The sequence below is a fragment of the Aspergillus fumigatus genome, chromosome 6 (genome assembly GCF_000002655.1).
Source record: "Aspergillus fumigatus Af293 chromosome 6, whole genome shotgun sequence".
Lineage (NCBI taxonomy): Eukaryota > Fungi > Ascomycota > Eurotiomycetes > Eurotiales > Aspergillaceae > Aspergillus > Aspergillus fumigatus.
This window is the reverse complement of record NC_007199.1, coordinates 2650111-2673562: the sequence shown is the minus strand read 5'-3', so window position 1 is coordinate 2673562 and position 23452 is coordinate 2650111. Positions and strand designations below refer to the sequence as shown.

General features: G+C 49.7%; 10 protein-coding genes across 10 annotated transcripts; 2 read left to right on the top strand and 8 right to left on the bottom strand.

The window, feature by feature from the left end:
- Positions 1 to 206: 206 nt before the first annotated feature.
- On the bottom strand, positions 207 to 1255 carry AFUA_6G10820 (SDR family NAD(P)-dependent oxidoreductase; the record flags this gene model as incomplete). Its single annotated transcript, XM_745877.1, has 4 exons — positions 207 to 343; positions 411 to 600; positions 636 to 928; positions 970 to 1255. 4 exons carry the CDS (start codon positions 1253 to 1255, stop codon positions 207 to 209), a joined length of 906 nt encoding a protein of 301 aa, XP_750970.1.
- Positions 1256 to 1473: 218 nt separating this feature from the next.
- On the bottom strand, positions 1474 to 3982 carry AFUA_6G10810 (putative homogentisate 1,2-dioxygenase). The gene is made up of 8 exons (XM_745876.2): positions 3752 to 3982; positions 3380 to 3698; positions 3306 to 3328; positions 3071 to 3245; positions 2419 to 3021; positions 2197 to 2359; positions 2021 to 2143; positions 1474 to 1965 (listed from the first exon to the last, which is right to left on the bottom strand). Exons 2-8 carry the CDS (start codon positions 3497 to 3499, stop codon positions 1706 to 1708), a joined length of 1467 nt encoding a protein of 488 aa, XP_750969.1. The 5' UTR covers positions 3500 to 3698; positions 3752 to 3982; the 3' UTR covers positions 1474 to 1705.
- Positions 3983 to 4019: 37 nt separating this feature from the next.
- AFUA_6G10800 (uncharacterized protein) lies at positions 4020 to 6411 on the bottom strand. The gene is made up of 6 exons (XM_077805070.1): positions 5879 to 6411; positions 5628 to 5797; positions 5515 to 5562; positions 5279 to 5460; positions 4880 to 5221; positions 4020 to 4823 (listed from the first exon to the last, which is right to left on the bottom strand). The coding sequence occupies exons 1-6, from the start codon at positions 6187 to 6189 to the stop codon at positions 4245 to 4247; spliced, it is 1632 nt and encodes a 543-aa protein (XP_077661201.1). The 5' UTR covers positions 6190 to 6411; the 3' UTR covers positions 4020 to 4244.
- Positions 6412 to 6473: 62 nt separating this feature from the next.
- Positions 6474 to 8548, bottom strand: AFUA_6G10790 (MFS transporter). The gene is made up of 5 exons (XM_077805069.1): positions 8273 to 8548; positions 8191 to 8211; positions 8059 to 8116; positions 7930 to 7989; positions 6474 to 7859 (listed from the first exon to the last, which is right to left on the bottom strand). Exons 1-5 carry the CDS (start codon positions 8387 to 8389, stop codon positions 6586 to 6588), a joined length of 1530 nt encoding a protein of 509 aa, XP_077661200.1. The 5' UTR covers positions 8390 to 8548; the 3' UTR covers positions 6474 to 6585.
- Positions 8549 to 8711: 163 nt separating this feature from the next.
- Positions 8712 to 11081, bottom strand: AFUA_6G10780 (uncharacterized protein). The gene is made up of 5 exons (XM_077805068.1): positions 10497 to 11081; positions 10162 to 10440; positions 9937 to 10112; positions 9517 to 9878; positions 8712 to 9455 (listed from the first exon to the last, which is right to left on the bottom strand). Exons 1-5 carry the CDS (start codon positions 10661 to 10663, stop codon positions 8844 to 8846), a joined length of 1596 nt encoding a protein of 531 aa, XP_077661199.1. The 5' UTR covers positions 10664 to 11081; the 3' UTR covers positions 8712 to 8843.
- A 140-nt stretch (positions 11082 to 11221) lies between these two features.
- AFUA_6G10770 (tetratricopeptide repeat protein) lies at positions 11222 to 12602 on the bottom strand. The gene is made up of 3 exons (XM_745872.2): positions 12354 to 12602; positions 11664 to 12287; positions 11222 to 11604 (listed from the first exon to the last, which is right to left on the bottom strand). The coding sequence occupies exons 1-3, from the start codon at positions 12459 to 12461 to the stop codon at positions 11503 to 11505; spliced, it is 834 nt and encodes a 277-aa protein (XP_750965.1). The 5' UTR covers positions 12462 to 12602; the 3' UTR covers positions 11222 to 11502.
- Positions 12603 to 12655: 53 nt separating this feature from the next.
- AFUA_6G10760 (haloacid dehalogenase superfamily protein) lies at positions 12656 to 13820 on the top strand (the record flags this gene model as incomplete). Its single annotated transcript, XM_745871.2, has 3 exons — positions 12656 to 12788; positions 12865 to 13024; positions 13122 to 13820. Exons 1-3 carry the CDS (start codon positions 12769 to 12771, stop codon positions 13818 to 13820), a joined length of 879 nt encoding a protein of 292 aa, XP_750964.2. The 5' UTR covers positions 12656 to 12768.
- An 854-nt stretch (positions 13821 to 14674) lies between these two features.
- On the bottom strand, positions 14675 to 18563 carry AFUA_6G10750 (uncharacterized protein; the record flags this gene model as incomplete). Its single annotated transcript, XM_745870.1, has 3 exons — positions 14675 to 16201; positions 16253 to 17973; positions 18191 to 18563. The coding sequence occupies 3 exons, from the start codon at positions 18561 to 18563 to the stop codon at positions 14675 to 14677; spliced, it is 3621 nt and encodes a 1206-aa protein (XP_750963.1).
- An 855-nt stretch (positions 18564 to 19418) lies between these two features.
- Positions 19419 to 20669, bottom strand: AFUA_6G10740 (uncharacterized protein; the record flags this gene model as incomplete). The annotated part of the gene is made up of 2 exons (XM_745869.1): positions 19419 to 20298; positions 20485 to 20669. 2 exons carry the CDS (start codon positions 20667 to 20669, stop codon positions 19419 to 19421), a joined length of 1065 nt encoding a protein of 354 aa, XP_750962.1.
- A 645-nt stretch (positions 20670 to 21314) lies between these two features.
- AFUA_6G10730 (nucleoporin FG repeat-containing protein) lies at positions 21315 to 23441 on the top strand. The gene is made up of 3 exons (XM_077805067.1): positions 21315 to 21561; positions 21674 to 22093; positions 22152 to 23441. Exons 1-3 carry the CDS (start codon positions 21500 to 21502, stop codon positions 23101 to 23103), a joined length of 1434 nt encoding a protein of 477 aa, XP_077661198.1. The 5' UTR covers positions 21315 to 21499; the 3' UTR covers positions 23104 to 23441.
- The last annotated feature ends 11 nt before the right edge of the window (positions 23442 to 23452 follow it).

Sequence of the window (23452 nt, the reverse complement as noted above, 5' to 3'; positions counted from 1 at the left end):
ACAATAATTGTATGTCCTTATTTCAGGCCGTGTTGATACCAATTATGAAAATAAAAGACGTTCGCAAGCCCTCTAGTGTCTGACATTAATTCATGGCGCTCTATCTGCGATCAGTGTCGGGTGATAAGTACTCGGTATCTCAGAGGACATCGTCTGCCATGTTTCACATAGCTCCTGGAGATTTCAAAAGCAAACCTGTAGGGTTTTTAGCTGATCCGAATGGAAGGAACGAAATGATACTCACCTCCATCCACGTTGACGATTTGTCCGTTAACATAGGTCCCTGCCTTACTGCAGAGGTAAAGGACGACACTGCCAATATCGGTTTCCCGTCCCACGCGGCCTATGCACTTATCAGCTCACTCCAGTTCGCAAAGCACAACCACCGACTGCAATAAAGCAAGACTCACCAGCCGGAATCTTCCTCCATAACTCTTCTTCCTGCCTGGACCTCCGATCCTCATCAAACCTGCCCACACTAATCTCATTCGGGAACACGCTCGGCGCAATACAATTCACACGAACCCCCAACGGCAGAAAAGTATGCGCCCACTCCCTCGTAAGGTGTATCAGGGCCGCCTTGCTCGACGAATAAGCAAACTGGCCCTGCGAATCAATCCCGCCACACTCGCCACATTCAGCACCACGCTCGAATGGCCTGGTGCCGCTTTCGCTCCCTTCACAAGCAGCGGCAGCAGCGCAGCTGTGAGGAAATGGTGCGACCAGACGTTGCCGGCGTACGCGATGCGCCATGCGTCCGCCCCGTCACAGGTCATCCATCTCGAGACGGCGTCTGGGTCTGTGAAGTCGGTGTCGGAGGATGTGCTTTTCGCGCGGGGCTCGCTGGTAACGCTTGCGCTGTTGATGAGAATGTTGATCCCTTTTGATTCGGCTTTGGTGAGTTCTGCTGCGATGCCACGAATTCCGTCTGTAGTGGAAGTATCTCCGGGGAGTCTGGAGTCAGTATACCCTCGTCAGTAGGGGCGGTGGAGGATGGGATGGAGTGGGACAGGACGCACGGTGTGATCTGCCCTTTGAAGGAATATTTCTCCCCAATCGTGTCGAGGATCTCCTCCCTCGTACCGATGATGTAGACTCGAGCGCCGTTTGCTGCTAATGTCTGAGCGGCCATGAGGCCAACGCCGTTGCCTGCTCCTGTGACGACGGCCACATAACCCCTGACCTCGAAAAGGGTGGCTGCTTCGAGGTCATGGACGTTGATGTCTTTGAAGTTGTATCGGGGGGCTGTATCCATCTCGCTACGGATTTAGGCAATGCAGATGAATAGCCATCAGTATGCCAGGTACATTGAGAGGAACGGGGATGGGTGACACATTTGTAGAGATGATCGCATGTTGACATCTTTTTGAAGTCATCGCTTCGATACGCTGCATCTTGCTGCTACGTTCGAACAACGCAGCTGGGCCGTGTGCCATAATGGAAGTTCGTTTACTTTACTACCTGTCGGGGGTCGCAAGCTTATACCTTATTGAGAGAGCATGTAGGAAGTGTGGTTGGAGACGAGTGCAAGTTCACGCATTCCAGAATTTCGCTAGAAGAGAAAAGTAATCACGTTTATTGCTAGACTGAAGTAACAGGTCCGAATTCATAGCATTATCATTTCACGAAGAACGCGTTTGCGTAAAAGATTGCGAGTCAAGACACTAGGTAGAGGTAGAGCGCTAATAAACGATTTAACATAGACCTAAACTCGCAATGCTTGCGCCTTCTTTGCCAGAATTTCTTCAACCTCTTTGGCGTGTTTGGAGAAATTGTCCACCAGATTATCCCACATCTTCGGCTCGTGCTCGTGCCTCTTCTCGCTGTTCCAGGCATAGTCAGTAATTGTGAATGGGCGACTGGACTCGAACATGAACGCGATCGATGCCGGTGAAATCTGCATAACAGGTGGTGGGTTCTCCGTGGCAGCTTTGAATTCCTCATACGCTACACCGTGAGGAACCACTGACCACACAGTTAGCACCTTATGCAAACAAAAAGTATCACGACGGCTACTCACTTCCACACTCAAACGAAATGCTCCCAGGTTTGAAGGCGTCGGAGCGTCCACCATATTCACCATAGATCAGGCCCATCAGTTCGGAGGCAGCATTGCGGTGATAGTAAGGTGGTCGGTAGGTGTCTAGAAATCGTTAGTATGCTCACGGCATATCCTTTGTGGACAAAACCACTTACGAGACGCTACATCCCAGCGGGGAGAGAAGATGAGGAAATCGGCCAAAGGCGCCGTGAGGTCGCGAGACTTGGCTGTAAGTACACAGAAAATGGATGGATCGATATGATCCACGGAGATTGAGCCGACATTGACGAACTTGGTCAGGTCATACTTGTACGGGACCTATTGTGATAGGGTTAGCTTCGCCTTGTATAGTGGAAACCGTAAGGTATTAAACATACGTAGTTACCATGCCAGGCAACAACATCAAAAGGACTGTGATTCTGTGTGCTCTTGAAGAATTTCCCTCCAAGCTTGTAAATAATCTCCCAGGGCTCCTGTGAAATCTCATACTTGGCATGGGGAGCAAGGAAATCTCGAGCGTTAGCCAAACCATTTGCTCCGAGCGGTCCCAGCTCGGGCAACTCAAAGTAAGATCCCCAAACTTCGAGGATATACCCACGAGAAGGGCCATCAGGAAGCTCAACGCGGAAGCGGATACCTCGCTGGATGACTACGATTTCTCCGGGCTGAACAAACAAGGGACCAAATTCGGTTTGGATGTCCAGGGCACCCTGCTGAGGAATGATGAGGAATTCACCATCGGAATTCACAAAGGCTTTCTTCTTCATGCTGGTATTGGCCGTATAGACGTGTGTAGCGAGGCCCTCACGAAGGGTTGGGTCTCCTGATCCTGCTACAGTCTTGAGACCGGAGATAAAGTCTACCTCCTCCCCAGTCGGAATCTCAAATGGATGCCATGCTAACTGAGTTGGAGAGACTCGCACTCGAGGATTTATCGGCAGGAAATTCGACTCTGTGTCTTTGTTGTCAGGAAGATCGGTCTGTAGCATCATCAGCACACGTCCAATGCTCCGAATGGCGTCAACGTACAAATCCTTGGTGGGCAACCGCCGGACGAGCACGGTACAGCCATGCCTTCTTGTTGCAATGCCGTGGGGCGACAAAAGCAGTCGCGGTGATCTGCTCAGCATACAAGCCGAATCTCACATTACGAGGACTGTTCTGGCCCTGTGGAATGGTACCAGGGACAGCCTCGGAGACAAATCTGTAGATATCCCTACATCAGCAAAATTAAGGCGTGAATGGAGCTGCGCACTATACATACGAGTTGCCAAAGCCTGCTTGATACTGTAGGAGTCAGCTATCACGAAGAAACGAACAAATAGAATAAGAGCTTACCTGGTAGGGATCGTTCCGTCTCGTGCTGAAGGAAGGAATGGTACCGTCCTTTTGAGTTTCTGCCCAATGGAATATCTTCTGATACTCCTGGGGATCGGATAGGGCGCCGGTGGAGGCCATGCTTGCAGTTCGGTAGGAAGAGATCAAGTACTGAGTTCAGAGAAGCTCAATTTCGAGGGGAAACTTGAAGCCTCAAATACCCTTTTCCATGCTGACGGGTTGACTAACGGCTGAGTATAGAGTAAACCTTTTGAATTGTCGGACACATTCTCATCCGAATGTTCGAGCACGGAGGAATACGCGAGTGGTCCTTTGGTTTCTGATGGTACGATGTCAGCCTGAATGAGGGCAGATTTGACTCAAAGTTCATACAAATCGGCATGTTGGAGAGGCCTTGTGTTGCCGAAGCCAAATAGAGTGGAGCTTGGGGAGGGGAAGCGTAGACGGAGCGATGTCTGTCAACATTCTGCTTTGATCGCATGGTTGCCAAACCCCACATGAGTAAGCCATGAGTAACATGGAGAGATGATCCTTTCATCAAACACAGTTGTTCACAGTCGGGATTGAGTTGGTGTGGGAATTGCCGAGGAAGGGGGAATCCGATGGGGGAAGAGAAGGGTAGCCGGACAACACTAGGTCGAGCAGATCATCTGTGGTTCTGGATAGTACAAGAACGGCTGTGTGGAGATGGATTACGGATTAACCCCAACCTTAGGTAATCTCTACTTAGTCTATGTAACTGAGCCCTTCAAGATTAGTTTACAGGGTCGCGCGTAGTACTTCTCGACCTTCTTATGGAGCCTGATCCTTGAAAATCTCAAAGTTTCTCGAACGTAGACTGTGTGCCTTACTTCAAGGACACATATCAATTCAGTAGGCTGATTCTGCCTGCTGTTAATGCGAAAACTATTGGGAGGTAAGCTGCAATGCCAGCTTCTCGCAGCGCCTTGAGGTGTTCTACTCTTCGCCGAGACGCGAACTGCGCCTCGGTTATCTCCATACATTCTCCCAAGGGCCCATAGGCAAATCGTCGGTCTTCAGACCACGGAGACATGCCATTGACGAACCGTATCCACCGCTTCCGCATCTCTTGGCCCACTTCATTTGCAGCGGGGTTGAAGGAGAGATCCAGTCCTCCAAACAGAAACAAGAGGTCGACTGAGTGGTGAGACCGGCTGGAAGACTGCCATGGATTGGGTTGGTCAACCACGTATCTGAAAACATGTTTGTTCGCAGCTTTGAGCTTGTCGGTTACCAGCTCAACAGGGAGTGTGTATCGGGTGTCGTTGACGAAATCTAGAGCGCCCAGTTTGCAGGCAGTAGGACGGTCATGTACGACCTGGTACATCTTGCGCAGTTTTGTGCCATAGTTTTTGTCGGTTTCGAAAGCTGCAGTAATCGATGCTCCGTCGAGGGTCTCGATTCCGTTTCTCCAAATGACAGACTATAGAAGTCAGACTAGGCGAGGGGCAGTGTAATAGGAGAAGATAGAGAACATACCTCATATTCAGTATCACCAATCATGAGTTCCTCGACTTGTTCGGGCTTGTTCTCCCAATCCTGGAATTCGGAATCCTCCTGTATCCACATTGTATTCACATTGCACTCCTGCAATGCGCGAATAAGACATTCAACAGATGAATGACGAAGCGACTCTTGTCCCAACTCCTGCACCTTGCTTTCGAGTGTTTTGATGAGCACACTTCCTCTTTCGGCCGGCAACGGCGAAGATAGGTATAGCGACCCGGATGCCAGAACAGCTCTTTGAACAGGAGGGCCAGTAATCAGATGCGCATGGACATAAACTGCTCCTGCGCTCTCTCCAGCAAGTGTGATGTTATTCTGGAGTGAGAAAAGACGTTAGCATCAGGTGTTCTCAAGCAATGTTGGATCACTCACTGGATCACCCCCAAATTCTACGATGTTCTCCCGAACCCAGTCAATGGCCAACCTTTGGTCTTTTATCGCGAGGTTCTTCTCCTTTCCGTCGCCAAAACTAAAGATATTGAGACGGTAGTTGAAAGAGACGAAGAGAAACGGCTGTCCTTCCTTGATAGACTCAGCAACGATCCGGGTCGGGTCTATGCGTACTCAGGACTCAGCATTTAAAGAACGTAGAAATTCAGATATCTTACCGCAGATTTTCGATTGAGCAGAACAGAATGTAACAACTTGAGAACCGCCTAAGGCACTGCCGTTAGCACAAGTGATGCTTTGTCTTGGTTTCCTTGCAAATCTGCCATCGTACCGTATATCCAGACGAGAACAGGAAGAGGGCCATTAGTGCCAGATAGAGGAGGACGGGTAATGTCCAGGTTTAGGCATTCAAACTCATCCTCAGCTTCAGGCTCGATCTCGAAATCCTCGGGAATGCGCAACAAATGGCGCACGTCTACATGAACCTGCGGACATTTTGGCCTATTTGAATTAGATTGAATATATAATCATATGCAAATAGAGAATGAAAATAGCTTCCCCGAACTCCCACACAAGACATACCCATATTTTGTAGCATCAACGACGGCCCGGTGGAAGCTCTGCACAGGCTGAGCACGCTCGAACCGCGCCGGTATTTTGGCGTACTTGATTCCGCGAAATTGATCAACTAGGACATCGTCGAAATCCCTTCGGACACCTATAAAGAGTGCCTGAAGCCTTTGATGTTGTACTTGTGGAGTTTCCATAGTCACAATCGCGGAGTCAAGCCGGTAGTCAGGAAGGGGAAGACGGGAAACGGGATGTGAAGCAGGTAATGTCTTCGAGATATCTGCACTACCTGCACCCCTTTCTCTTCTTGAATTGCTCTTCATTCAGTCGGCTATTATGCTTCCCGAAGCTCATACCCCCCATGCTGACGAGCATGCTTGCGGTGGGGGCTACTGCGGGGACATCCACCTGTGTGTGAAATGTTGTAGTTCGGATGGTGAAGACGGAATATCGGCAAGTCGAAAACCAAGACATATTGTTTTCAGGATATGATAGTAGAAACTTGGAATCCATAGCGCATGTGGACGCTGTTGGTTCCTGGGGAGAAGTGGTGAAGAGCTCTTAGTTATCGCCACCTTATTGACTACCGATGTTCTGATAGTAAGTACCTGTTAACGGACTGTTTCTTCTCTATGATGTGAGATTTTCCTAATTTGGGAATTATATTAAATATACATTTTGATAGATTGCTCGAGCATATGGTCCACGTTTTGTACAGCTTATCCAGCTGCTTCGGCAGACTGACTCTCAGCATGCCGTTCCATAGGTTTCCATATAGGGCCTCCCAAAAAAAGCAGTATAGGAATAGCAGACACGCCCATCAGCAGACCTATGACCCAGGACATCGTGCTCCAGCCAGCGCTTTCTCGGATGAACCCAGCCAGGAATGGACCGACCATAGACCCAGCTGCAAAAGCAGAATTGAGGATGCCGTACGCAAGTGCCATTGCGCCTCCTTTGCCGAAGACTCCGGGTGACTCTGCTTCTTTCTCCTGAACAACGTACGAGGCCTCAACAAAGAGCGGAGGGATCAGGAAGGCCAGGCAGAGCCCGATCAGAGCTAACAGCACACAAAGCACCACTTTTTGGCTCATAGAATTCATTGTGACAAGTCGGAGAAGCACGAACAATGGGATTGTTATGAGCAACGCTCCTCCAACTACAAAGCGCCGAGCTTGGGGAAACTTGTCGTTGATGTACCCGAAGAACGGATCTAGAACATGAGGCACCGACACTGGAATGAAGATGAGTCCTTGGGCTGTCTGTTTCCAACCGAACGTATCCTGAACGAAAAGAGGAAGGACACTATCGAGAGATGTCAACGCAACAGCCACGATAAAATAAGCCCATAACGTGACAAGCATCCGGTCTGAGGCCAACAGGGTGGCAACAGCGCCGAAACGTCTCTTGCGGGGCATCTGTTGGTTTGCATCCCCAATTGTGTCGCCTCGCGGTGTCGAGCTCGATGTTGCAACATGCTCCTTACGACCGTTACTGTCACGCTCATCCGTCGTGCCAGAAAGAGATACACGCCCATCCGTAGGTTGCTTTTGCGTTGGATTGTCAACCGGTTCTGCGGAAAGCTTTCCAATATGAAGCCACTTCAGGGCATCTTTCTTCTCGATCAAGACGAGTCGTAGGAATATGTCTAAGCCAATTATACCGAATGCAAGACCGAAGACAGCGTAGTAGCCTCCGTTCTCATATAAAACACCCCCAAGGAGGGGGCCTGTCAATGTCCCGAGTGTGATGCCCATTGCCGCATATCCCATCGCTTCTCCCAGGGCCTCTTTTTCTATCGTGTCGACTAGCAGGGCTAGTCCGACTGTCCAAACAACAGCCGCAGCTACTCCTTGGAACAATCGTCCGGCAATCCAGAGGCCGAGAGTAGTGCCTACACAGAGCAACGCTGTAGAAGCACCCAAGGCGACCAGCCCTATCAGGAGAGGCCACCGCCTAGACTCTATCCGATCTGCTAAGTAGCCGGAAATAGCTTATTTGAAGGAGAACGGTGAGTAGAATTGTCACGATGTAATCTGGTGGCCAAGGATGGTCAAACTCACGGGATGCTGCCAAAAGTGCAGCGCCGTACAATGCTAGTAAGATCGAGGTCCATGATTGCTCTGATAGTGAATGGTCAGAGCCAAAATCACAGATATCAAATGTCAATATCTCGAAAGAAGGGCATATACCATCGTCCTCTGATAAACCGACTCTCTCATGCAATGCAGTAGGGGTCACAGGCACAATCTAAAACACGTTGAGCTCTTGCACATAAATCATTACACAGTAGAGACATGCTTAAGGTAGAACGGTTAACTTACAAGCCCATATAGCAGGATATCCTGAAATAACTAATTTTAGCATGTTTTCTTTCGGGCACACCATCTCTTGTTGCCAACTTACAGTGAATGTCGCGAAAGCCACCACAAATATGACGAAGACTTTCGAAGACCTTAGCTCGAGGAGAATCGGTCGCTTAGGCTCATTCTCATGTTTTGATAGCGGGCCGCCTAGGACCATAGCGAATATGCTTAGATTAAGCTATACCGCTGAGATGTCATATGGGCTCAAAGTAATCAGAGGTCACGAAGAGAAGTTGACGGACACAGAACCTTAGAGTTATCGACCACCCATGGAGACATACGGAAGAGGCACTTAATGAAGAATTTGAGAAGAGATAATAGTTTGACGAGGATTTGAGGATTTAAGTCTAGGCGATGATTCAATTCCCTCTGCCTCGGGGCCCGCGGGGCCCGAACCTGGACAGAATCAGCCTGCGGTATCAAGGGACTCAGATCGTGGCGGATCTGTTAACCACAGAACAAAATATTGGGCTATCTGCTAGTACGTGATGCCACTATCTACATATAATTGACTCGAAGCACTTACAATGTGTCTAAGTCAAAACGCACTTAAAAACCAGCAGTGGAATAGACGTATCTCTTCACGGCTATGTACACGCCATGACGTTGGGCTAGAGAGTTCTAAACAACGCAAGTACTTGTGCAAACTCATCTAGCGACGCTTGGTCAGTGTGGTCGAAGAGAACGCTTCTTCTCAAGCTTCCCTCATAGTATGGCCCATTCACTTGCGCTGCATTGGGTGCAGGACCGTAGACTCGTGCCGTGAAACCAGCTTCTACATCATCATGGGCAACGGAAGGCCATGGCTTCACGCCATGACAGAATTTGAAGAGGTCTTCAGCGAAGGTAATTGCAAGTTGCTGCTGATCTGGCGCCATAAACTCTCGGAAGTTCTGGAACAGGTAGGCCAAGTCAAGGATGTGACTCGCTCGACCTTTCCAAGGCCCATCCCATGGGTTCCCTTCGTTGAAGTGATAGACGTATACATTGTTTTTCCAGCCCTTCGCAAATGTCAGAACGGGAGCAAAGAAAGCAATGTCATTTACGTAGTTGAGAATAGCTGGGAAGGCCTCGTCGTCTGTCATTTCCCTTGTGATGTTGTACTTGTCCAAGATCTGTTGCGCAACATCTAATTTGGATGAAAGTATGGTTTCGATCGCGGTAACAAACTTGCTCGCACAGTCTTTCTTCGTATGAGACATCAAAAAAGCCATGATACTAGCCTGGGAAGAGAGACAGAGTCGCGGTCAGTAGACGATTTGACAGCGTTTCATGACAGCTTACATCCATCTGAGCGTCGCCAATCATTAGATCTTCGCACCACTTCTTTCCGCGGGGGAAGTCAGAATTTTTGTCAGCCACTTGCGCATAGGTGACCGGGGAGGTCACCATGGTCCCATCAATCGCAGGAACTGCTAGAACGGTCGGGGGTATTTTGGCGACTAAGTCATCACCTGGTGTTTCCAGAAGAGCTCTGATTCTCTCCTCTGAACTGGCATTGGTCAGTCCTAACGCTGCAATGGCTTGCTGGTAGTTCTGCTCATGTAATTCGTAAGGCAAGGGTTGGATGAGTAGACAGGTACCACTCATCACAATAGCCCGTTTAAAGAGTTGCTCGTCAGAGTCGAGGTGGTACGTTACACACGCTAGCAAAGTGTCAGTATGCCTATAATGTAGTGGAAATCAATGATGAGCCAGACATACCTCCTCCAGCGCTCATTCCCGCGAGTGTCACATTGTCAGGATCTCCACCAAAATCTGCAATGTGCTTCTGCACCCATCGCATGGCCACTTTCTGATCTCTGAGCCCATTGTTGGCGTTATACCCAGCCCGTCGAAGTTCATTAGAAGTAAGGAAGCCGAATGCACCGAGACGATAACTTTTTAGAGTGAGTTTTCGCCCATGTCGTGTCAGGGTAGTGGCCTTACTTCATAGAGACCGCCACTATAGGAAAGTTCTTTTCAACGGACAACCTGACAAAGCGTGCATAATCGAATTGTGGCCAGGAGTTGGCTCCAAGCACCAGCCCTCCGCCGTGAATGAAGAGAAACACAGGAAGCTTGGAGGCTGCTGTTGTGCCCGCCGGGACGGTAATGTTCAAGTTCAGACATTTCAAGTCCGATTGAGGAAGCTCTTTCTTTGGGAGAATATGTTGAATATGGCCAAGTTCGAAGTCACACCCAAACAAAGGAGACAAAGCAGTTGGACTAGGATTCCTTGCATTAGTTCACTGACTTGAGGTATATTTCCCGACTACTTTTACCCGTCCTTGCTCGCATCCAAAATACCGCCTTCACGCTGCTCGATGAGTTCCGCGTCTGCGAATCTGTCTTTGAGAGTAGCGTACTGAATGCCCAGAAACTGACTCACACCGTCATGAGTCTTGGCCCGGACTTCACCCAGCGATCTTGTCTGAAGTATGGTTGCCATCGTAGTGAATCTCGCTGAGTGCAAGTAGGAAACACATCAGATTGTGGGGAAATGTAGGAAAGAGGTCAACAGCATCCGGAGCATTCTTCCAGGCTTTTGAACAGTCTCCCTGTAGGACAATCCAAGGAGTCGATTAGCCTCCCGATTGGCAGCTCACCATACTTCGGTAATGAAATCACCCAGTAATATGCCGGATTTGACTCCATGAGGTTTGACTTTAGGTTGTCAACAAAGCTGAGGGGTATTTCCGAATTATAGGGTTTCTCCAACCACTTCGTTCCTGGTTTCGTGGGCGAGTCGTATCGGCTCCATATACGGTTGAGACGGGGATGGGTTCACTCATGGCTCCGCTCAAGCGAAGTGTTGTGCGGGACATCCCCAGAGACATCCTCGAAGCCGATCCAAAGCCGCGTCAAGTTGACTCGAAAGATATGGAGACAGAACCCTTGTCGGATATCCTCCGTCACCAAAGCCATTCCCCCACATGCAACTGCCGAGGGAGCCATAGAATGAGGAGATAAAGTTTTTGTACTGTCATGGAATTTGTTTGGAAGATGTGCAAAGTACCGAGCGAATTCCATTCAGTGCTAGGTGTACAGTTAGAGAGCCAGAATTGTTGTGGTGCAGACCATCATCTGTGACGTGGTGGCCTCTATCAATTACTCTGCTAACCAGCTGCGGTAACGATGCCTTATCCTACGAAGACAGTGCGTATACACGGAGAAATGGAATATGGGCTCTTCCAGTCGCGCTTCCGCACTATATAGCGAGTCTACATGCACAAGGAGGCAATCTGGAAACGGCTTTCACAGATTGGGAAGTTTGGCCTCTTCATTCTATCATGACTGAAAACTCATGCTGTAGCCACCAGTCTTAGGATCTTGGACGAACTTGAAATTATCCGTTGACAACCCGAATGGTTTGAGGATGCCGTTTCCGAGCTGCAGTAAGGAGTTAGCAGTGTTCATCCAGGGTCAGTACGGAAAAGTTGTCGACTCACATCCTTCAGTTTACTCATCATCTCCGCCGTTTCCTTCTCCCGTGCATGGTTTATCCTCGCGGGCAATTCGCGAAGGGCCCTCTGCACAACCCGCTTATCGTCTATAGGTAGGTTTTCCATCCCAGTAAGCACTTTGTAGTCCTCTTCGGCTGCTTGTAAATTTCCCCAGCCGCCGAGCTGGCTCTTCGCTCGCGCACGTCTCATAAGCGCCTTTGCCCGAATACGCATCACGTCGTTCTTTTTCTCGTCCATTTTCTCTAATCGTTTGAGCTCCTCCTTCTCTGCCTCTTCGTTTTCACCGGAAATCTCGATCACCGCGTCTGTCTGTTTTGACAGTTGAGAGTTTTGTTTCGGTAGGTCTTCATCCTGATTCTGCTGAGACAGCGGAATGATGTTTTCCAGACGATCAAGACAGGTAGTTGCAGAGTCGACAGCTGCCTTCCAGTCTTCCAGCTTCAGGTAGCATGCGGCCATGTTACTTCGAAGAACGGCAACTTCATAGTCGAGGTAGTTGGGACACGAGGCAAGGGCCCGGTCATAGCAGGAAATAGCCTGATCATAGCAGCCAGCCGTGAACAGTTTGTTGGCTTCTGTTTTGATTTCGTGAGATTCTCTCAAGAGGCGCTGTTAGGACGGTCGATATGAGCGTCAGCAACTATTTTTTAGGGAAAGCAGCAACCAGCTACTCACAGCTTCTTCCTCTGCGGGGAACCGTGCATCATGAAAGACATCCTCGCTTTCGCTATCGGACCCAGGGTCAAATTCGTCTGGATTCTTATCTGAATTTTCTGTAGTCATGTTGCCTCAGAGCATTAAGAGAGTGAGTGTGAAGGCAACTGAGAACGCAGCTTCGGAGCTTGGAAGCTGGAGTGGATAGTTATCAATAATCGGGAAGCCCTCGGACAACCGGTCTAGATGATCCCCAACTGTTCCCCTCGACGGTAAAGCGGCACGAAAGAAATTCCCGACTGGGATAAATTTACATCTTGGCACCAATGTGGAGTAGCCTTATCTGAGACTCTGAGTGTCTTTAAACCACAATTGAAGATCTGATCCTCCTGTCACTCTGCACTATTTGTTTCGTCTGCGAAACAATTACTTCACTATGACCAAAAGCGCGACCGAGTACGTCTCCTGGTCCAGATTCACCCGTTTCCATGCTCATGGATATTTCACCCCGCTGACTGGCCTTCTCTGACAGATTCCCCCGCGTGCGGGCATGCCTTTTTGATATGGATGGATTGCTCATCGACTCAGAGGACAAATACACAGAGATAACGAATGCAATCCTCCAGGAATTCGGAAAGCCGCTACTTCCTTGGGAAATCAAGGCTCAATTGCAGGGTCGACCACAGCCTGAGGTGAGCCCTCCTCAGCATCCTCAGTCCGTTCAGTCCTTGAGACTCAAAGGTCTTGTTCCAACACTATTACGTTCTGTCCTAATATTCTACGGTAAAGGCAAGCAAGATCTTCCACCACTGGGCTCAACTTCCCATCAGCCCCGAGGAATACGGCGCGAAGCAGGCCGCCCTGCAAGCCAAGTACTTCCCCCAGTCGCAGCCACTACCGGGAGTCAGAACTCTCCTGTCCAAGCTTCTCTCGACCCAGAAGACGGACCAACCTGTCTACATAGCCCTGGCGACATCATCGCATAGCAAGAATTTCAAACTGAAGACCGACCATCTACAGGATCTGTTCTCTGCGTTTCCCGAGTCACAGCGCGTACTAGGTGACGATCCTCGAATTGGTAAGGGAAGAGGAAAGCCGCTACCGGATATCTATTTGCTCGCTCTTGAGACGATCAATGAGGGCTTGCGGCAGCGAGGAGAACCTGAGATCAGGCCAGAAGAGTGTCTTGTCTTTGAAGATGCAGTTCCTGGTGTCGAGGCGGGACGCCGAGCTGGAATGCGGGTAATTTGGTGTCCTCACCCGGGTCTCCTAGGGGCTTATAAGGGTCGAGAAGCAGAGGTGCTGGCTGGGTTGACGGGTGAACATAAGGAAGAGGAGAAGTCCGTCCCAGAGAAGGAGGCAGAGGAGTTGGCGGCGTGGAGAATTAAAGGAGCCGGTAACCCCGGCGAGATTGACGATGGATGGGGGGAGTTGGTGTCGACTTTGGAAGACTTTTCCTACGAGAAGTACGGTATTCGTCCTGCGTAGCCTTGCATATTCCTCTAGTTACAGTTGTCTTTTCTGTTCCATTCTCATATTGTACATGAAGCGACGTGAATCTGTCAATAACAAACCAGCATATCAGCAGCGATAGATCGATCCAAGGATCAGTGCAATGGTGGCATAATCCAGTTCAAAGCAATGCATAGCAAAGCCGGTGCACCGAGCCACAAAGAGGCTGTGTGTTAGAAATAACAGGAAAGGGCGAATAAACAAACATGCCATCTATTTACAAAGTGTTTGAAGGCTGCGCGTTGAAACAAACAGCTAGAATCCATAGAGTACGAAGTACGTGATGAGAAACAAAGGGATTTGAGTGATCAAAACGCAGGTAGAAATGGATGGATATCTTCACCAACGCCAGCAGAGGATATCAGCTTGCGGCCATGACAGTGTAGCAACAGTAGGCAACGAGCAAGCAGAGGCAACCCAAGCGCCAAATGCCACAAATGATAAAATGTCAGCATGTAATTTTTTTCAGAGGGATCAAGTCAGCGGAATGAGATTCTGGTGTATTGTACAAGACCATAACCAAGGAAAGCAAATTGCATCCGCCTTCGAACAAGGGTATCACATCCTAAGCTGTGAATAGAATTTGCTGATGAAAACACAATGAGCCAGACACCAATGAGAGATGCATTGCACTGAAGCAGCCAGTAGATGCGAGAAACAAGGTTCATGAAAGACGATAAAGTGAAACTAAAGTGATCGCAAGCCCCAGGCGCTTCGCCAGTTCGACGAAAAGCATTGTGATGCCAATTCAACAGATAATGAACGTGACTTGAGTAAAGTTGAATACGTTGAAGAAGCAAGACTGACTAAAGGCTAGATCATTCTTTGCTCTAGCGACGTCTCTTGGTACGAGTGCCGTTCTCATCGGCTCCAGTTTCGGCTGATCCTCGCTTGCGGCCGCGTATTTGGTTGTTTGGCGGCAAACCAGGGTTCAATCCCATGCTTCTCGAAACGATGGGATTCGGGCCAACCGTTGAAGTGGGATTCAAAGTCGGCTGATAAAAAGTTGCCATTTGAGGCAGTTGAGGCGACAGCGGCATCTCGCAGTTCGTGTTTGCTGCCCACAGGGAAGGGTCCATTGATGACGTGTGAGAATTCAAAACGCCAGTAGTCGGACAAGCGGCTGCACTGAAATCAGGAGATATGCTGTGCTGTTCATATTCGGAGTGTGATCCATAGGAATGAAGGGAGGCTTCCAGCGTCAGATCCATGGGGGCCATGTCCATGTTCATGCTTGGGTGAAGTCCACTGGTGTTTGTAGGAGGTAATTGTCCGGTGTTAATCGTGCGTTGGATTTGGCCGGTATTAGACACGCCGGTGCCAATATTGTTGTATCCGTTATAGGTCATGCTTTGGATGTGTCCGGTATTGGTCACACCTTGGTACTGTCCTGTGTATGTGATGCCTTGGACGTGTCTGTCATTGTTCATGCCTTGGTTGTGTCCGGCAATGGTCACACCTTGGTACTGTCCTGTATAGGTCATGCCTGGGACGTGTCCGTGATTGCTTATGACTTGGTTGTGCCCGGCATTGGTCACACCTTGGTACTGTCCTGTATAGGTCATGCCTTGGTTGTGTTCGGCATTGCTCATAACTCGGTTGTACCCGGTACTGTCCTGACCTTGCATGGAATAACCCCGCGAGTGCCGTCCGTTGTGCGCAGAGCTTGACTGTCCGTTGTGGCCGTAGTTTGACTGATCGTTCTGCGCATAGCTTGACTGCCCGCGTGCCGCCGAAGCATATAAGGGGCCACGCTGACCTGAAGTGTCTTGATCCTGGACAGCGACAATTTCTTGAGAGTCATTTCCGGCCTTCTCGGCGTCCTCGACTTCATGGGCTTCGTCAGCAGAACCTCCGCCGACTGGCGGTTCTGCCTCAGCCTCCGCCTCAGCCTTTCCCTTCGCCTTTCTTCTGGTCGCCTTTCCGGTGGCCTTTCCCGTTCTCCTTTTTCCCCCACCCGCCTCTGTTTTTGCCGCTGCCTCGACGGCTCTTCCAGTCTTGATCTGCCCTCCCTTGTGTTCGTTGACAATAATGTTCGCGCGGCAGCGGAGCAGACACTCCAGCGGGACGTCCACAAATTCGCTGACGTATTTGCAATGGTAGTCTAACATCCGCTTACACGTCGACTTGTTGGTGTGGAAGATGCGGACAATGGCCGCAGCCCTGTCCGGGAAGGAGAGTAGCGCCCCGGTTTTGGCGGGATCTCTGTTTTTCTTCTTCTCTTCCTCATCCTCTTCGTCATCGTCCTCCTCCTCCTTGTCCTTCTCCTCTTTACTCTTGCGCCCTTTGTTGCCCCCCTTCTTTACCTCCTTGGGAGGTGGCAATGGCGTTGTGCGATGATAATGGATCATCTTTTCCTACTGATGTATCAGTAAAGTGTCGAAAGAGATGCTGCCATTGAGACTTACCAACACATTCCAGCAGGCGGCCTCGATTTCCACAGGTCTTCTTCGCATAATTTTCTTCCACACAAGTGTGGTTTTATCCTTGTCGTCGACCTCTTCGAGGTTCATCATTGCCCGTAAAAAAGAGTTAACGATCATCAATTGTTGCTCTGGCAAGACTACCAAATCCGGGTCGCGAGGAGGTCCTTTGGGAGAATTGAGCGCACTCATCGCATCTTCAAAGGATGAGAACTTGGTTTGTACTCCAGTGGTTTGTATTTCTGGTCTGCTCCACTCGGGGTTCATAAGCTCATGAGAGGTCGGTAATCCGGGTATTGCATTGATTGGCGGAAACAGTTGCTCCACAACTGTTAGTTTTCTAGATCCGTCAGCAGCTGAATCAGACGGGACTTGCTCTGAGAAGGCCGGAGGTGCCTCGCTGCTATGATAGTCGTTGGGAGCGGCCGCGGGGACCACAGATGTAAGTGGGGTTTGAGGTGCCTTGCCTTGGGCAGGTCTCATAGAGTTAACTGGTCGGGTCTGAATCTGCTGTTGCCCATTAGAGATATTCCGCGCAAGATGTTCTTGGCTTTGATCAACATTATTTGGAGCCGCAGCGGAGCTCGAAGATCGGTGTTGCGATTGTTGCATGGTTGGGGACTGGTGTGCCTGGTTGTTCATAGGACGATTGAGAACAGCCAAACCATTCGAGTCTTCTTGGGACTGGTCTTGCATGGAAGTAGGAACGCCCTGACTGCTAGAGGGATACGCCAGCTGTGCCTCCTGGCTGTCAGCAGGTGTCCCGTACGCCTTTTCGGCATTGTGAGCCGTATGAGATGTCATGTTGGCAGACCCAGATTTGGGAACATTGTTCCGAGTCGATTCGGTAAGTGCAGGGTCAATAAAGGATTCGATATTTGCGGATGGAGGAGTGTTGTCACCCGAATTCCTTTGGGAAGTGGACTGTGTTTCGGAACTTTCGTCTTTCTCTCCGGATAAGTCTGAATGAACTGGCTCGCTCCTAGCATATTCGATAAAGGTCATTAGAAGTCCACTGTGGTGGGAAGGGATTGACGAGAACGAGGACATACCAGCTTTGGCCATGGTTGCCATTTTTTCTTCTACCTCCGTCCGATTGTTTGGCAAAGGTAGGAGTTGGTTTCTTTGCAGGTTCTTCGACAGCTTGGACGTAGGCTTGAGCGACGGGAGTGCGAGCATTGAGGCTTTCGGACGTATGGCTTCCGATCGTCTCCACATCGTGATGAGCATCATATGTGCCACCAGTGCAAGCAGGATCTGTGTTCCCATGGGCTTCGATATCGGAACTGCCAACATCGATAGACTTAACTGAGACATCGTGGTGCTGAGCAGAGGCGTTGCCATAGCTGGGCATATCATCTTTCTTTTCATAGCCAGGGGCATTGTAGCCGCCAACGCCATGATGCGCATTTCCTTCGTCAATGTGTTGGACCCTGGGTGTGTTGTTGTGATGCTGGACAGGGAATACTTCAAGAACAGAATTGATACTAGGAGGAATGGGAGACGCAGTGGTATTTCTCCAGAAATAAGCATGGAGCTGACCCTTGTTGCGAGTCTCAACGGCCCTTTCGAAGATCCCAGAGAATTGAGACTCGTCGCCTTGGTCATCAACTTGACGGTGGATGTTTCCATAGCCACTGGCATTGTAAGTCGGGATGAGGTCGCGGCGTTCGAGCGAGACATTTGCTCCTTGCTCATGAGGAGTTCTGTAAGTTTTATCGAATGTCTCCCAGTCAAAGCTGTCAGGAACATGAGTGGGCACTTGGTCAAATGTTATGTCCTCTGGATCGAAGAATGCATTGTCAAAGTGGGATCCTTGCTCCTGCTCACCCTGCAGGGCAGTTTCAGCGTGCTGACGGGAGACCGGCCTAGTCCGACTGGAGTTAAAAGATATCAAGAACAGACGACTGGCCAAAGACTTACGCGAGACCTTCCATAGCCGTAGGAGAGGATGGCAGAGGGAGCATAGTACTCTGCATCTCGGTGTAATGACCAGTAGCGTCAGCAGGAGCACCAGGAAACTGAGGCGACATCCTCGCGACGATTTACTTGAGTCACAATAACACTGAGAAGCTCGCTTGAAATTGCAAGATAGACAGTTTTTGAAGCTTAATGAGTGCAAGACGATGATTGGAAGACACTGAGTAAGGATAGAAAGATACGATTGGCAGGTTTGAGGGAGTATGAGAGAAGAGAGATGGTTGGTAGAGTGGAAGAGAGATGCGTAGAAGTGCAAGTTGTATTTAACGATATGAGACTCGGAGGTAGAGGGAAGGAGGTTGAGGCCAGCAAGCATGAGGTGAATAACAGAGCATCAAACACCTGAAAGTAGACGGGAGATCCCGTTAACAAGGCGGAATATTCCATGTGCTTGGGGCCTGCAAGCATAGTAGGGTGGGCGGTGTTCCCAAAATGGAAATAATGAGGGCAAGTTTGCAAGTTTGCTGCTCGAAGATGCCCCAGTTCAATGGGACACAATAGATCTTCGAGGCATCTCGAAGCAAAGCCATGCACACCACGCCGCGAGACAATTAATTCCATGGTGGTATTGGCAACGAAGTGTTGATGGCGGCCTAATTGTGCGTCTGATTGAGGTTCTGGAGACAATAGGTCATCGAAGCACTCACTGCATCGTGCAACAACGCTATTGTTAGGACGCTCATGCTCTGAGCAGAACGGATTGCGCTAATTGAGGACCCGACCAGAAGCAGTGTACAATAGCTGGTGAGCCCCCATCAAATTCAGGCGCAATAGCAGCCTCTCGACCGGCTATTGAGCTATTTAACAACCTCGAGTTCATCTATCATATTGCAAGCAGATCCACGTACCAGTCCCATATTACTGCACCCTCTTACTCGGCTGACGAACACAACCAGGCTCAAAGCTTGACCTTGAACTCGTCTCATCCCTTGGAACCATCACTGGCCAAATATTTCAACTGACAGCGGTATTAAGGAATGGCATCGACCAGACTTTCAGGCTATTATCGACCTTCTCTGGAGGACGCATCGTCTCGTCCACAGCACTTATATCACGTGAGGAAGGCCTCTGACCAGAAGTCGTTGCTGCTATAGTTCCCATAGGATGCAAAACAGTACTGCTCACGGCGTCTGTAAATTGTAAGCTTGTTGGACTCCCAATCAAATCGTGATCACTGCTTACCATCGTGGACCTTCCATTCCCAGTCACATTTTTGCGGTCCGGCAGTGTGTGTAGGGTTTCTCCATACCCTCATATATCCATCAGTTCCTCCAGCCCAGATCTCATGGGACTCGCCTTGTGCGACAGGTACAACATCGATCTTCATGCGTTGGTTTGTGAAAGCCCTTCGACCTTCTAGCCAGCCAAGAAGCTGCCCGGTGACTCTGATGTCGAATATTAAGACCCCGTCGCTTTTCCGTTCAGCAATATACAAATATCTTCCGCAGGGACTCCAAAGCAGTTGCGTGACTCCCGCGCCCCCAATGTGGCGATGAGCATCCGTCTTTGTGATGCTAAAGGTCCCGAGAGACTCCCCAATCCCATTGGCCCCATACAGACCTATCTGCCTCGAAAATGTACCCGCAGCCAAAATACCATCTCCCACGGGATTGACGGCCATAGCCGAGATGATACCCTTCATCCCGACTCCACCACCTACCATCTGCTTACGCTTACTGGGTATTGTAGGCATCCATGCGATGGGGCCCTCACTCCCCGGACGGGACACGTCGAAAAGACATATCAGGCTATCGGATCCAGTGAAGAAGTGCGTACCGCCCATGGCTTGCGGATACACCATCGAGTGAGGCGTAATGAATGCCTCTGTCGTCGGATGTATGAGCGAGTAAGTTGCCACAGTGGTGGGCACAAGCGCAGACGCGAGTCTAATTGGGTGATCACGGACTGATGAGAGGAACAGGGTGGTAGATGGATCCTGAAGATTAAAGAACGGATAGATGGCGGTGGCGTACGTTGGCTCTGTTGATGGCAGGACAGAGTAAGGGTCCAGCCGATGTGGTAATGATGATCCTTCCAGCAAATCCGGAGGCCTAATTTCTGCTTGTTAGTCCAGAAACGTCCCAATTCTTTCAGCGTGACCTACAGAATATAGGTTCTGATATGATGATCCGCAGAATCAGTCAAAAGTGTGGTTCCATCCGGAGACCTATGCAAGTAACTGTTAGCCAAGGCTTCATTAAACCGTGCACTCAGTCAGGTCCGTTCCAAAAACCTACCATTCCGCGCCTTTCACGTAATTAAGAGGTGGGTCTATTCTATTGCTCTCTTCTGCTGACGCAAATGAGAGATCCCGACTTTGTCGGAGAGATGACTGGACATTAAGTTGGATGTCCTGTGCATCGTGCACATGGGTCGAAGCCACGCATATTGGGCCTTGAACGAAAGAGTCCTTCTCAACCATCTTCAACAGAGAACTTTCAAATGTCCACTATATTGAGAGGAGCAGGATTCTGATATATGACTAGGATGCCTCAAATTCGAAGACCGTTCGGAACCATGCGAGAACAAAAGGAGAGCTGCAGAGACTTGTCCTCCACGCTTTTCATCGCTTCACTTCTAGGAACTGTGGTGACAGTGAGGGGACTATTCGCCTTCCTGCAATCACACTGCGCTTTATATAGTGAATTAGACGGAAGTGGATGGATATCTCGGCGGCAAGAGCAAATGACAAACAGCCGAGCATCACAGTGATGAGTACAATGGGCAATCAACGAAGCCAACTGGCAAGTCTCCTTAAGCTACAGTGTTCAGTTTGAATTGGAAGATAGATCCATACATATATATGAGTGCTGTGACACCGAGTTAGATAGACATAACCCGAGTGGCATTGAGGCTGATGTGAGGATTGATCCTCGTATGCGATTTTATATGTTCTGCAGATGCCCGACCCATTTCCTATCTCCCTTACAGAGGTACACAGCCTTATAGCGGCGGCAGAAGTCAGAACGTCGGGCCCGGTGTATCTTTCCCCATTAATATTAAGTTCAATGTCCCACTAGTCCACTCTGGGAGTTAGGGTGTACCTTAGCTTTCTTACCTTGGTAACGCTGATGTCTGCAAGACTGCAATAGCGCTGCACTTGCACTTATCTGCCCAAACATTTTTGCGCCCCCTGCCTCTACGCTACCTCGACATCTGTATAGCTGAAAGAAAGAGCAGTAGGGAAGGTGCGATTTGATTTTATTTAATTCCACTCTTTACTCCCTGGTCTAAGAAGACGCTCCTTCTATTATGTTTTCCGCAAAACCTTCAACCGGCCTGTCGATAAACACCAGTTCCGCCAATTCACTTTTGTAAGTGCGCCTGTGTCCAGAGCTCAGTCTGAAGCTTCAGCTCTAAAATCTGAGCTAAATGTCTCATGGATCGCGCGATTCAACTAAGCTAACGACTATTCACCTCGCGCAGTGGCGGATCTAATGCTCAAACTACATCGTCTACAGCTACACCAGGGACAACAAGTACGTCGGGGGGTTTGTTTGGAGGCGCCAATGCTCAGTCAAAACCAGCGGGCGGCCTTTTTGGAAACCTGGGGGGCGGGAACACACAACAATCTTCGAATACTGGGTCAAGTCTGTTTTCCGGCTTAGGTGGACAACAGCAGAATACTAACACCACTGCTGCCGGCGGCGGCCTGTTTGGAGGCTCTACACAGGCCAGCTCGCAACCTGCAACTGGTGGGCTCTTTTCGGGAACTGCAGGCGCGGGCACTACCATTGCGCAAGGCGGAGGTACTGGTGGAGGGCTGTTTGGGTCCACGTCACAGGCTCAGTCAAAACCGTTATTTGGCGGTCTGGGGGCTTCTACAACAACTGGGGGTGGCCTGTTGTGAGTGATCCGCGTGAGCTTTCTTTCGCTTCATCGACTAATCAGTGAGAAATCCAAGTGGTGGCGGCAACCAAACCAACACACAACAACAGCAACAAGCACAGAAGCCCACGCTATTTCTCTTTGGGAATCAAAATGCCGCGCCCCAACTGTCGACACAACAAACAGCCACAAGCGGAACAGTGGTGCCCGGGGTCAAGGTAGATCTCAGTAATCTCTTGCCGACGACAAAGTACGAGAGTTGCGCCGACGAAATCAGATCAGAGTTGGAGAAATTCGACAACTACGTCCTGCTTCAAATTAAGCTATGTAACGAGGTCTCCAACATGCTTCCTACAATCGCTAGCCAGGCCGAGACCATTCCAAATGATGTGGATTTCGTCCAAGGCAAACTGGAAACCATTGAGCATGCGCTGGAGAACGACGCCCGCGATATTGATCAACTACGCAGCCTCGTGTCTCGCGATGCAGCTGAGGCACAGGTGGCGTTCCGTGCTATCGATACATTAAAATTACCCCTGCAATATCAATCTGCAGGGGGCGCGGGGTGGTGGTCAGCCCAGGATCAAAAGGGATCCGATCGCCAGGCGTTGCGATCCACACGCAAGAATACTCTCGCTCTTCCAGATGATGTCGAGACTGACGCCTCGTCTGCCACTTCCATCAATGGTGTGCCAGTAAACCTTGTCGACTATTTCTCTCAGCGCTCTGACGAGATGGGTACGGTTCTCGAACGATATACTCGCAATCTGAAGGAGATTGAAGACCACCTTCATGGTATCGAGCTTTCACTGAACCGCCAGATTCAAGAATTTGTTGCTTCACGAAGTCGAGATGGAGCGACCGCTGGAACCCAGAAATCGAAGCTCAATGATCTTGCAGCGGTCCTTGGAGATGTGGAAAACGGTATACTTGGCGTTGCTAGTAGGCTCGGTGCGGTCACGGAACAGGTGCAGGAAGTGGTATTGGGTCCGCCGTCGGGAGATGGTAGGCTTAATTATAAACCTTGAACGGCATGCTTAATAAGATGAGACGCGCATTAAAGTGGCGTCAAGCATCTAAGGTCATTTCAGGACCGATTTTTGCATGTACAGCTCGATCACCTAGGTTTCTATCGCTACTTAGAGAAGTCTTGTATTTCAGCATGAGTATTAGGGCCAGGCGTTGCAACTGAGTGATGACAGGATTGTTTCTCTTTTCGATCGGATATTGATATTCACATTATGCTTGTTTTCCTGGTTTAAAAACTGCTTCTTCTATGGTGCTTGTTTCTACTTAGCCCGAGACGTACAAAGTAGAGAGAGATCATCATCGGAGTAAATCAGAACTTCCCGCTGTGCAGAGCATCAAAACCCAAAG

Bases quoted from the DNA above. Each gene is read 5' to 3' on its own strand.
- AFUA_6G10790 (XM_077805069.1), bottom strand. From the start codon at position 8,389: ATGGTCCTAGGCGGCCCGCTATCAAAACATGAGAATGAGCCTAAGCGA. The intron at 7,990-8,058 runs GTATATGCCCTT...ATTCACTATCAG, and splicing joins CGGTTTATCAGAGGACGATG to AGCAATCATGGACCTCGATC. The intron at 7,860-7,929 runs GTGAGTTTGACC...CCTTCAAATAAG, and splicing joins TGCACTTTTGGCAGCATCCC to CTATTTCCGGCTACTTAGCA.
- AFUA_6G10800 (XM_077805070.1), bottom strand. From the start codon at position 6,189: ATGAAGAGCAATTCAAGAAGAGAAAGGGGTGCAGGTAGTGCAGATATC. The intron at 5,563-5,627 runs GTACGATGGCAG...GCAGTGCCTTAG, and splicing joins TGTTCTCGTCTGGATATACG to GCGGTTCTCAAGTTGTTACA. The intron at 4,824-4,879 runs GTATGTTCTCTA...TGACTTCTATAG, and splicing joins TTGGTGATACTGAATATGAG to TCTGTCATTTGGAGAAACGG.
- AFUA_6G10810 (XM_745876.2), bottom strand. From the start codon at position 3,499: ATGGCCTCCACCGGCGCCCTATCCGATCCCCAGGAGTATCAGAAGATA. The intron at 3,022-3,070 runs GTACGTTGACGC...ATGATGCTACAG, and splicing joins CGGTTGCCCACCAAGGATTT to ACCGATCTTCCTGACAACAA. The intron at 2,360-2,418 runs GTATGTTTAATA...CTATCACAATAG, and splicing joins TTGCCTGGCATGGTAACTAC to GTCCCGTACAAGTATGACCT.
- AFUA_6G10730 (XM_077805067.1), top strand. From the start codon at position 21,500: ATGTTTTCCGCAAAACCTTCAACCGGCCTGTCGATAAACACCAGTTCC. The intron at 21,562-21,673 runs GTAAGTGCGCCT...CACCTCGCGCAG, and splicing joins AGTTCCGCCAATTCACTTTT to TGGCGGATCTAATGCTCAAA. The intron at 22,094-22,151 runs GTGAGTGATCCG...GAGAAATCCAAG, and splicing joins ACAACTGGGGGTGGCCTGTT to TGGTGGCGGCAACCAAACCA.
- AFUA_6G10780 (XM_077805068.1), bottom strand. From the start codon at position 10,663: ATGGCAACCATACTTCAGACAAGATCGCTGGGTGAAGTCCGGGCCAAG. The intron at 10,113-10,161 runs GTAAGGCCACTA...CACTCTAAAAAG, and splicing joins ATAGTGGCGGTCTCTATGAA to TTATCGTCTCGGTGCATTCG. The intron at 9,456-9,516 runs GTAAGCTGTCAT...CTCTCTTCCCAG, and splicing joins TTGGCGACGCTCAGATGGAT to GCTAGTATCATGGCTTTTTT.
- AFUA_6G10770 (XM_745872.2), bottom strand. From the start codon at position 12,461: ATGACTACAGAAAATTCAGATAAGAATCCAGACGAATTTGACCCTGGG. The intron at 12,288-12,353 runs GTGAGTAGCTGG...CCGTCCTAACAG, and splicing joins TCCCCGCAGAGGAAGAAGCT to CGCCTCTTGAGAGAATCTCA. The intron at 11,605-11,663 runs GTGAGTCGACAA...TCCTTACTGCAG, and splicing joins TGATGAGTAAACTGAAGGAT to CTCGGAAACGGCATCCTCAA.